Genomic DNA, 12318 nt, shown 5'->3' with positions numbered 1-12318 from the left:
AAATGTGGTCGCCACAGATTTGGGCGGTTGTTGACGCAGGAATCTCTAGAATCTCCATGCTTAATCCCAACTTTGTAGCTTTCGTTGTTTCCGAAATCTCAGCGAACATACGGATACACAGATGAACTCAGTTAGTAATACTAATTAAGAGAATGATCATGAATATACATAAATATGGTCGGAAACGCTTCCTTTTTCCTGTTACATTCTTTAGGGCGAATACAATAAACCCGCTTAATCTTGATAATGTTCTCTTTTACTCTGGGGTATAGCAATATAACAATATTATAACAAATTTGTTATAGAAACTGTTGCTATAATTATTTTAAAAAAATGCATATGTTTGTTTAATTGCTTGTTTGATTGCATGATATAGTTAAGCTACCAGGGTATCAACTTCGGCCTGCCTTACTTTTTGTTCATTCTTTTTTTGATGGCATAAAAATTTTTGAAGTTTTTGTGAAAGTTTCAAATGAGTATAATTATTTGAATTACCAAGTGTTAAATCAGTGATATATTATTATATAAAACAAATAAATAGTCTGAAACGTTTTATAAGGTTGTTAAAAACAAGAAGGTTAGGAAACGCTTCCTTCTACACGTTACATAGTTTTTCTACGAATAAAATATAGCCTTTTTCTTTACCAGGGACAGGTTTAATATGAATAGTATGAGCATTCCCTTTTAAATGGAATTTTACAAGAAAAGAGTCTTCATGATACAATGTCATAGGTCGATTAGCATATCAAGCTAACTCTCTTGGGTGATATATAACAATCCAATTCAGCAAGGCCCAAATGTGCAACATTGCGTATACGCATTTCTCAAATAATGTATAAAATTCTTAAAAATAATAAACGACTTCTGGGTAGATACCAATTTTAAAACCGTCTAGATAAATGCAGAAAATGGTTGGATGGAAAAGGCAGCTACGAACGAAGTGGTTGCCGAGCGGGATGCCTTGGCCATGTAATGCCTGCCAATTGGTACAAGGAACTATATATAGGATATATAAAACCTCCTCCAGAAACTGTTCTCCCCGAGCAGCTGCAGCAGGAGCAACCAGAAAGAGCTTCGTGCTGCAGCAACAAACTCATAAAAAGGCGCAGAAAAACGAGCAGGAAAACTTTGCTAACGACTTAAACGCTGCCAAAGGAGCTGGGGAAACGAGGACCTCGTAGAGGACTCGGTGCCGTTGAGTTCGGGGATTGCCGAGTGGAAGGTTAGCTGCAGTTTGGACAGTAATAAAAGTAATAACAACACCAGCACCAGAACCAGAACTAGTACTTGTACCAGTACCAGTGCAGCCTGCACATATAGCACTCCCATGTACCAGGGTATATATACCTCCCTGGGCTTGGATTTGTGTACCCACTTCTCCTTCCACATGGCCCTGCGCAGAGTCGCTTTATGCGCGTTAATGGCATCGTTTACTGGCTAACTGTACATGCATATAGACGTGCATCTAGCAGATCTACATATATATATATATAGCTACAGATACATGGTAGTACATATTCCTGCAGGGGAGTGGCGGTGCAACGGCGACAGCTGCAGCATTTCGTGCGAGGAGAATTTTCGTGCCAAGTGGGCGTTACCAACGCTTCCCGAACGTTTTATATAAATATTGTGTAATGTGTGTATTATTTCGATTTGCGTTTAAAGTGACTAAAATGTTCGGTGATTAAATAAATGTAGGATTCAACTTAACATGCATGTTTTGGCAGGACTGGTTTCAATTCGATAAGAAATAGCTGCAGTTTTTAATTTAATACATTTTTCCCGTCTTGCTTTCAGACATTTTAGCAATTTAATTAAAAATAGTACGCAATATTTTAATTTTTTTGTTGTTCTTAAGGTATTTATCTACATTATTATAAATGTTTGGAATTCATAATTTTGAAGAGGATATTCGAAATTTTTTGAAATTAATATTGCGTCGCAAAAGGGACATTTTTTATAATGATCGAATATATATAAAAACAAATATGTTGGTAACAAAATATAACTGTTATGGCTAGAAAGTATTTAAGATTTTCTTTTAATACATTTTTAAGTTTCAAAATATAAATTATCAGAAAAATCTACTCCTAATCAAAACATTTTCCAAAGGGAACGAAATAAGTTTATTAATTTTTATACCCGTTACTCGTAGAGTAAAAGGGTATACTAGATTCGTCGGAAAGTATGTAACAGGCAGAAGGAAGCGTTTCCGACCCCATAAAGTATATATATTCTTGATCAGAATCACTAGCCGAGTCGATCTAGCCATGTCCGTCTGTCCGTCTGTCCGTCTGTCCGTCTGTCCGTCTGTCCGTCTGTCCGTCTGTCCGTCTGTCCGGATGAACGCTGAGATCTTGGAACCTATGAGAGCTACGCTATTGAGATTTGGCGTGCAGATTCCTGAGCTTCTTACGCAGCGCAAGTTTGTTTCAGTAGAGTGCCACGCCCACTCTAACGCCCACAAACCGCCCAAAACTGTGGCTTCTACAGTTTTGATGCTAGAGTAAAAATTTAAACTGAAATGAATTGTTCATAGCAATACCTATCGATTGACCCAAAAAAAAAGTTTGCCACGCCCACTTGGACGCCCACAAACCGCCCACAAACTTCAAAAAATCGTAAATATGAACGCGGATATCTCGGAAACTATCAAAGATAGAGTATTGGGATTTCAGATTTAGATTCCGTAGCTTTGTACGCAGCGCAGGTTTGTTATGCGAATATGCCACGCCCACTCTACCGCCCACAAACCGCCCAAGCCTGTGGCGCTCAAAATTTTTATGCTAGATAAAAAATTTTAACTGAAATGTATTGGTCTCGTCAATACCTATCGATTGATCCAAAAAAAAATTTGCCACGCCTACCCTAACGCCCACAATGCTTAAATCTGTATTCCGCCGGTAGGTGGCGCATTTAAATCTCGCTTTGCTGCTTGCATATCTCCATTTACCTTTGGTACCTTTAGCTGAGTAACGGGTATCTGATAGTCGAGGTACTCGACTATAGCGTTCTTCCTTGTTAAGCCTAAAATTATATATTGCTATCGCCAAAAATATAGCCGATTTCTCTAAAAAAAAAATTAATGAAAAACTCTAAGAAATAACTTTTAATTATTTTAAAGTCAACCCTTTACTGGAGGTAAACGATTTATGTTTGTATTTGGATAATAAGAAAGCGATTGTCGACTTGATTTTAAATCTTTTCATGAATTATGGATCCTGCAACAAAAAACTGTTGGGGCTTAAAACCTCATTAAGAATATGCTATTAAAAAAGATATTGCCAGATGAGAGCATGTGGGCAACGCTCAAGAAAAGTTACACGAAAAACAACAGCGGCAACAACGGGAAGTGAGCTGTCCCCAAAACGGGTTTCAAGTCAAGTCATCTTCCTAATACTTAAAGTTCCAGACATATTCTAACCTTTATTTAATTCCCTAGGAAGGCAAAATAATTACAGATTTCTATTTTAAAGTGAAAGGTCATAAAGGGGTAAATTTGTTTTGTTTTTGACTTTTTGCGGTTCCACATTGTGGCTTAGAAAAATAAATTAGAGCTAGATTATTCTAACCCTGTTTACAATTTAACTGGCTGTTGTTAACATATTCTTGTCCAATTACACTCGATAAATCGCATTGGTTAAAATGCAATGGCGCCTGCAAATAAATATGCGAGTAGGGCTAGTAAAATTGTTTGGGCATTATTGCCATGGCAAACTGCGGTTGTGGCAGCAATAAATCAATTTATTATATTTATTTGCGTCCAATAAAATAATTTGCCAGCATAAAATGCTAACAAAACAGCGGCCAAACAATGGTCAACCCACTAATGGCTTAATTACTAAATTAAAAAGGCGCAGACAGTGCGGCAAATGTTCGTGCAACGCGACTAGATGAGTGAGCATGTGGGCAACGCTCACGAAAAGTTACACGGAAAACAGCAGCGGCAACAACAGGAAGTGGAGCTGTTCCGAAAACGGGTTTCAAGTCAAGTTCGCACACGCAAAGTGAGTGCGCCAATGCAAATCCGGCACCACAAACTCCCTGCAACAGCGCCCGTGTTGCATGTGTTGCATGCAACAGCAGCAACAGCAACAGCGACGGCAGCAACATCAGCCCCAACAGCAACACTTGCACGCCAGCAACACAACACCAACGGCCGCATTAAAGGAGCTGCGAGCAGAGAGCCATAATAAAACGGGCCAATGGATATGAAGCTCCGCCTACAACCAAACTACCGACAACGATGTCGACGACGGGCCAATGTTGCTGTTGCTGTTGTTGGTGTTGCTGCCGTGCTGTTGCTGGTGTGTTGTTGCTGCTGCTGTTGGTGTGTAGGTAAAAACAAGAAAAAACGAAAAAATGGCTGGCGATACGAAGAGCATAATGGCATAAGTTCGGCGGGTAAAAGAGAAAAGTGCCAGGCAACACCAGCGGGCATAATATTAATACAAAATGTAGGTAGACATACAGAGAAATAAATAATAATGTCTGGATTTTTAGCCCAACATATATTTACTAATTTCCACTAATATTGTACTAACCCTTTTAAAAAATTTTTTATTTACAAATGTTATTTAAGAAATTTAAAATGGAGTTAAAAATTATTACTTTATGTAAAACTTAAGTGAGAAAATAAACGTATAAGACTTAGAAGTTTTTTACCATTACACAGAAAACTCAGAATAAAAACTTCATATTTATCACATATTTAATTTTTTGTATATGACCTTTTTTAAAGATAATACTTTTAAAACTTTTTATATTACTTTTTGCGGTTGCTTGCCACTGTTTTTATGCCACAAACGTAGCATATAACGTGTTCCTCGCGTTCCTTGTGTGTCCTGACTTATAGAATATTTATTAAAACAGTCGTCAACATTAAATTTAAAAAACTTTGTTTTTTTTTGGAACAAACCAAAATATTTTTACAGCTATAATATAATATGACCTTATAAAATATTCTTTGAAGAACAGTTTAAAATAACAACATTAAGGGTCCTCCTAAAAATTAAAGTGTAATAAAACGTGTTTATCATGTTAGGCCTAGTATTCAACCTAACAAAAACAAGTCCAAAACCAAAATCTTTATATCCAAAAAACGACACAACATTTTTGTTTATAATTTTTTTTATAAAAAGTTTTTGGTTTTGGACGACTTTGTGTTAGGTTGAATATAAGGCCTTAACTATAATTTAAAGCTGATTCCCAACTTTTAGATTTACATATTTAGCTTGACTATAACATTTTGTCTTGCAACTAACTACATACTTGCTATCTAGATGTGCTAGCGTTTAAATTTAATGGAAATGTTATACATACAAATTGTTCTTGGGATTGCTTACTATAAATCTGAAGCTAGAGCAATTTGCTTAGCCCCGCATAGTTAATTATTGTGCTTATGCTACTGGTTTTGAGACTCGAAGTGTTGTATATTCTTGTTCGATATCATTGGGTGCCCCGTATTGAGTTGCAATTTGTGCCGACGTTTTTGCCGCCATGTTTACGTTGCATATCGCTGTCTGCCGGTTTTTGCACGAAGCACTTATGCAGACTGGCGAAATTCTAGAAAGAGTGGCTGCACTTTGATCGAGCTACCCATGTAGAGTTGTTTGTTTATGTGGAGGAGATTTGTCAATGAAGCTGATTGCGAAAAAAAATGGGGGAACTGGGGATCGATTGCCGATCTTTGATTTTTGAGAAGCATGGGAATGAGAGACTTATGAATTTTACATGTTCTTTTGTTTTTCAGGCCAAGACGTTTTCCTAGACTATTGCCAAAAGCTATTAGAGAAATTCCGCTATCCTTGGGAGCTGATGCCGCTCATGTATGTGATATTGAAGGATGCAGACGCCAATATTGAAGAGGCTTCCCGGCGAATCGAAGAGGGTAAGTCAACTGATCATTGAAACAGCCCCCACCATTTTACCCCCGAAATCGCTGTGAAGTATACTTGTATAATCAATGCCGAATGTCTTTCGATCTGATCTAAACCAGGCCAATACGTTGTGAATGAGTACTCCCGTCAGCATAACTTGAATATCTATGACGGGGGTGAGCTTCGCAACACAACGCGGCAATGTGGATGATAATTTTTCATTAACTAGAGTAACGCACATTACTTTGCCCTGATATTTATTGTTCAGCATCGCATATTAGCTTAATGCTTCGGTGAAATCGCGCGAATTTAACTTTCGTATCTTAAAGTTGAGTAACTTAGCGTTTTAAGGAGCGGTACCTCTGTACATATATCGAATTTATCGGTAAGCTAAAGCGCAACTTGGATTATCTTCAATCAACAAGCCAAATATGTCGATGTGTGACCGCCGGTCCCCGCGTCACTTTTCTTCAATCAACATTACCCCATGCTGAGATGTCTGAGATGGCCGCCAATCAACAATCAACAATCAACATTCAACATCATTCTCTTCTCTTCAATCAACAATCCCCCATGGAACTAATCAACTTGCAACAAAACCCTTGCCGCCAACGAATAAAAATAATCGAAGCACAATATTTATTAAACGTTCTCAAACATTTTCAAAAAAACCAATGCCAAATCAACGATCAACATTTCAACACGTTCGCATCACAAATCTGCACATCGGTTGTATAGCTTTAGTTCAACCTTATTTAAGTCTTAATTTCTGGGTTTGGGTGTGATATTTCGGTCAAACGAAAATCGCTGTCTAATTAAAGCCATTAAAAGCGCCTCACGTCAGTCATTCGTGTTATTTTAACTTTACTTAAGTACTTAACTGAATCTAAGTACAAAGTGATGTTTTTGATCAACTGCACTCAATTGAAAAGCAATAGGAAACTAAGTTAAAGACCCATTCAATTAGGCTTACAAGCTAATCTCAAATTTCTTCTCTGCGTGTGAATTTGTATCTTAGCAAGGTACTTACAAAGTAACCCTTGAAGTAATGTATGCATGTTTCCTGGGGTCTTGGGTATCAAACTGTTGTGAGATGGTGCACAAATTATAAATACGTTTAGGTTACTTTATCGATGTCTTGCGAAACTCTAATTGTAATATTTAATAACAAAATTAATTCTCATTAACATTGTAAAATATTGTTACAAACTTAAGTAAGATTTAGCCCAACGGAATATTATAAAAAGGATAAACCTGAAATGTCAAAAATAAACTATTTTCCTTAAACAAAAAATCAGTTTTGGTGAGATGAGATGAGCGCAACGTTGAATAATCGAATGGAAACGGAAAATCCTTGAAATCCTTGAAATTGCCCCACTAAAGTGGGAGTATCAGCTGCTGTTTGTTTTGTTAATGACATTAAAAATTGTAACGATTGCTTTTCAAGTTGTTGCCATTTCACGAATCCATTACCAATGCACGTCCCAGCATCATCAGATGAAGTTTCCTAGTGGCAGGGTTCTGGGACTCTGACTTGGGAGCTGGGAGTTTCTTGTGTCGCCACTGCTGCTGGGATCGTAAATGCATCATTAAACCGAAAAATGCATGCGAAAAATTTACGACATTGCCAACACCATTGCCCAAAGGCCTGCACTGAAAAAACTGTTTGCATTAAATTTACATATCAATTTGAAATTGGCCTTTATCTAAAATATATTTTGTAATTTTTATAAAAAATGTATCTTTTAAAAAAAACAAGGAAGAACGCTATAGTCGAGTACCTCGACTATCAGATACCCGTTACTCAGCTAAAGGTACCAAAGGTAAATGGAGATATGCAAGCAGCAAAGCGAGATTTAAATGCGCCACCTACCGGCGGAATACAGATTTAAGCATTGTGGGCGTTAGGGTAGGCGTGGCAAATTTTTTTTTGGATCAATCGATAGGTATTGACGAGACCAATACATTTCAGTTAAAATTTTTTATCTAGCATAAAAATTTTGAGCGCCACAGGCTTGGGCGGTTTGTGGGCGGTAGAGTGGGCGTGGCATATTCGCATAACAAACCTGCGCTGCGTACAAAGCTACGGAATCTAAATCTGAAATCCCAATACTCTATCTTTGATAGTTTCCGAGATATCCGCGTTCATATTTACGATTTTTTGAAGTTTGTGGGCGGTTTGTGGGCGTCCAAGTGGGCGTGGCAAACTTTTTTTTGGGTCAATCGATAGGTATTGCTATGAACAATTCATTTCAGTTTAAATTTTTACTCTAGCATCAAAACTGTAGAAGCCACAGTTTTGGGCGGTTTGTGGGCGTTAGAGTGGGCGTGGCACTCTACTGAAACAAACTTGCGCTGCGTAAGAAGCTCAGGAATCTGCACGCCAAATCTCAATAGCGTAGCTCTCATAGGTTCCAAGATCTCAGCGTTCATCCGGACAGACGGACAGACGGACAGACGGACAGACGGACAGACGGACAGACGGACAGACGGACAGACGGACATGGCTAGATCGACTCGGCTAGTGATTCTGATCAAGAATATATATACTTTATGGGGTCGGAAACGCTTCCTTCTGCCTGTTACATACTTTCCGACGAATCTAGTATACCCTTTTACTCTACGAGTAACGGGTATAAAAACATTTTTAAGAAATGTAAACAAGCTGTTATTGAACTGATTTTTTTTCCAAAATTTCTTTAGTCTCAATTTTAAAATAGTTGCTTTGTTACTGAATCTTCAAGCCCATTTCGAAAAAGGGCAAACTAGCATTTATCCTAATAATTTCAACTTCCATCCCACAATTTTGCTTAGTGTATAACTCAGAATCCCACCTACGGGCAAGGTTTTTCCAGCTGGGGATAAACGGCTCTGGTCCGCCACCAGGTAGCTGCAATACTCCGGCCGTAACAGCTCAGCATCGCTTCTCGGCACTAAACGAGTCACGATGAAATTTCAGGAATCGTAGTCGTACTGGATGGTAGAGGGAGATTTTCTGGGATACTGTGGGTAGGCAATGGCGACGTGTAAATGTGGGCACCATAAAGCTTAAAAGTGTTTATGGTTGAATTGTGCGCGAAGTAAACGAAGGAATCGCCCGACATGTGAAGGGATTTGATGCCAACGATTTGAGACTTTTATTGTAATATTCAAGGTTCTGTTTTGTTTTATGTGCAGGAGGATATTATGAGAAATTCCGTTCCTTTTAATTTTATATATTTCTATACTCAAATATCGACACCATTGCACAATTGTTTCGTTCATTTCACAGTTTTACAGTTGCAACATATTAGATTCTTTACAACTATATGGTATTAGCTATAATTCTTAAATAGTTGATCAATAAGGTGTACCAAGGAGTTTATGTCATGCTTACTTGATAACAAATAGAAAAGAGGAAGCTAGTTTGTCTGGGCAAAAAGAACTGCAGATCTAACTTAAGTACATATAAGAATGTTGTAGAAAATATTTAAATAATTTTAACCCATTCAGACTTAATATTGCGATGAACAAATTAAGAAGTACGGATTTGTCTCACTTTCTTTGCCAACTAGGTACTTCTTTTACTTAAACTATTTGTTACCATTTAATCTTTTTTGAGTATTCGGAATTAAGCAATGGGACTTCTTCACCAGTGATGATCAAATATTCTTATGACTCAGTGCGTATAGTAATTTCCTAAGGAATCTAACCCAACCCCTCGAAACCATTTTACGACGCATTCATGTATCCTTGCGTTCTGTCATATTTTCAGCGACGCCTTTCTTTGTTTTCCCATAAAAAATAGACTCGCTGGTATACCATTTTGAACGGGGCGCCATAACGAGCTGCGAGCCGTATCATCATCATCGTGGTCGTATGGGCAGTCGCCCAGCCCGTTTCAACCCAGCTCGGCTCAGCGAGTCTTGTACAAATTCCTTTCCACTTTCATCCCGAGCATTTACCAATGCTTATTAAAAACTATAGGAAAGCGCAGACCCAGCGGCAGCAGGAAGCAAAAATTTTCAACTTTACGACTTCATATTGTGGGTGGATCGTAAAATATTTGTGCAGCGTCAACTTCTACTCCACTTCCCAGCAGCTCCTCATTTCCCATCAAGTTTCGCTACTGTCATTTTTACTGCCCTACGACTTACAAGCTGCCACTTGTGCCAGACATCTGATCCACATGCATAGCCATAGCTTCCCATAGACAATCATGATTTATCATGGCCACGGTCCTTGCTCGCTAAATAATAAGCAACCAGTTTGTCATAAAGGCTTCCTGCGTAATCGGGCTGGACATAGTTACCCCTAAAATTGCCCAGGGCTTGGGCTACTTTTATTCCTCTGTTGCCAAGTGAATTCAAGCGTTAACTTATTGTCAAGGAATTTGTGGCCTGCAAGAGCTTAGATTATACACATCCAGAGAAAGAAAGCACTAATAATCCTTTAAACAGAGATTAAGAAATGTTTTGTCTCTGAAGTAGGTCAGCAAATATTTATTTCGCCCCACCTCCGCACTTTTTAATATAACAAAATTAAAAAAACATTGCAATTAATAAATTTATAAACAATTTTTGCTTTGATTTTTTTAAAACACGCTTTTTATACTAAACGTGTTTCCTATTACAGAATAACGATATTGCTGTAAGAAGATATTAATATTTATTTAAATTATATACATCTTATTAATAGCTAACTTAAAATAATTTAGAAAAATATGTAACCACAATAAATTAGTCTAGAATCTAAAGGTTAAAGTTTAAAAAGTGTTTACCAGATCTGCTAGAACGATATAAATAAGCCCAGCCAAATTCCGTTTTAAATGATTTTATCCGGAAAAAATTTCAAAACGCTCCTCTCCGGAAATCCGTTCCTTGTTCGAAAGGAAGCTTATATGCTAAAAATTTTCTTATCGATGTTGAACTAGCATGTTTTCAAAAACTAACTAACTAACCTGCACAGTCGGGATCCCTATTAATATTTATATGAATATTCAGAAAGATGTAAAGTAGTATAAAGTGTATAATTTCCGGTTCCGTTCTGTAATTTTATTTTTTGTAGCTTGACCATACTGAAATTGCTGTACCATTTAAAAAATCATGTATTTCAAAGTAGGCGTGTACAGAAAATATTATACTTAGTCAGAAATATATGATTATTACCTAATTGAATAAGGTAAATAATACAAGGAACGGAAATTTAAATTAAAAGTAAACAAATGAATTTTATCTAAATTTTATTAAAATTTAAGGTACACATTTACTTCTGGCAGCACTAGCAAATTTATTTACAAATTTCCTTACATATTTACAAAGCTCTATGTTAGTTTTAATTAAAAGGCATGTTTGATTTAGTTTGTTACAGGGTATCCGATTCCGTTACCGTTGTTTTGACCAGCTTTATAGCAGTGGCTTAAGTATGATTTCCTTGTCCTCCAATCAGTTGATGAAATAATTGTGAAAATCTTTATGTCTATTTTCACTTGGCTTATTTCATTACACCTAGAGTAGTACGAGTATCCCAAAACAGAAGGGGTTCGTAGAACTATCGGAATGGAATGGTGCCTTCCCTCCATGGGTGAACCTGCTCGAAAATGCATTCCTCTAATTAACCCAACACCAAGACTCTGTTTATGGACTAGCCCGATGAGAGTTAGCTATATATTAACAAGTACTAGAATGCCCGAGGATGAGGGGAGCTTGAGCTTACCCGGTAACCCTCGTCCCTTCCCAACCAACCTTGGGTCACAACTTTTTTACGACTTTTTATTATTTCGTCAAATCGCACAATGGGCGGGCGGCATTAGTTGCGACTAGTTTGGGTTGGCATTGACTGTACCTTCGACTTGAATTCCACCCGACTCCACTCCCATCCATCCGCATCACCCCCTGACCATCCGATCTCAGCGCGTCCCCCCAGGAGGAGGCGAACTACCCAAGAAAGGGGAGGAAGTCCAGGGGAGGCACGCTCATGCGTAATTCTCTCTCGTATGCTCTGGCCCTGTTTAATGCATTCTGCAGTTGGCGGAAGAAAAAATCCCATTAAAATTAAGTAAAATTGCAGCAGCAGCAGCAGCGTAATCGTAAAAACTTGGCATTTTGATGTTGCAGCAAGCAGTAAAATTTTGAAAAGTTTTTGCCACGCAGATAAGGCGGGGAGTCAGCGGAAGACAAAGGCTCTAGCCAGCCGAAGCTCCAACTGGGACTGGAATCGGGATGTGGATGTGGATATGGCGTGGATGTGGATGTGGATGAGGATCTGGGGGAGTGCCATCTTGCCGGGTCAGGGGCAGTAGGGAGGGTTTATTATGTGAGCACCGTGCGAAGGTTGCACATAAAGTGCATACCGGGGCCATAGGTGGGCCAGAGCTCGGAGTCCAGGGCACCGTTTCCTCATGTGCCTTCCAAAATGGCGCCCATCTTAGCCGGGTGGCATAGACATTAAGTGCGGCCGT

General features: G+C 38.3%; 1 protein-coding gene across 3 annotated transcripts in view; it reads left to right on the top strand.

Moving 5' to 3' along the window:
- The window catches only part of LOC119560312 (protein doublesex), a 53801-nt gene that overhangs the window by 32768 nt on the left and 8715 nt on the right, over positions 1 to 12318 (top strand). For 2 of the 3 annotated variants that reach the window (XM_037873687.1, XM_037873686.1), the window contains exon 3: positions 5753 to 5890. In XM_037873687.1, coding sequence (XP_037729615.1) covers positions 5753 to 5890 — 138 coding nt within the window. Of the gene's footprint in view, positions 1 to 5752; positions 5891 to 5998; positions 7174 to 12318 lie in introns of those variants that run through there. The other variant, XM_037873688.1, reaches the window with a different exon arrangement.

This window comes from Drosophila subpulchrella, unplaced genomic scaffold (assembly GCF_014743375.2).
Source record: "Drosophila subpulchrella strain 33 F10 #4 breed RU33 unplaced genomic scaffold, RU_Dsub_v1.1 Primary Assembly Seq354, whole genome shotgun sequence".
Classification (NCBI taxonomy): domain Eukaryota; kingdom Metazoa; phylum Arthropoda; class Insecta; order Diptera; family Drosophilidae; genus Drosophila; species Drosophila subpulchrella.
Note: the sequence above shows the minus strand (reverse complement) of the source record. Positions and strands in the feature narration are given on the sequence as shown.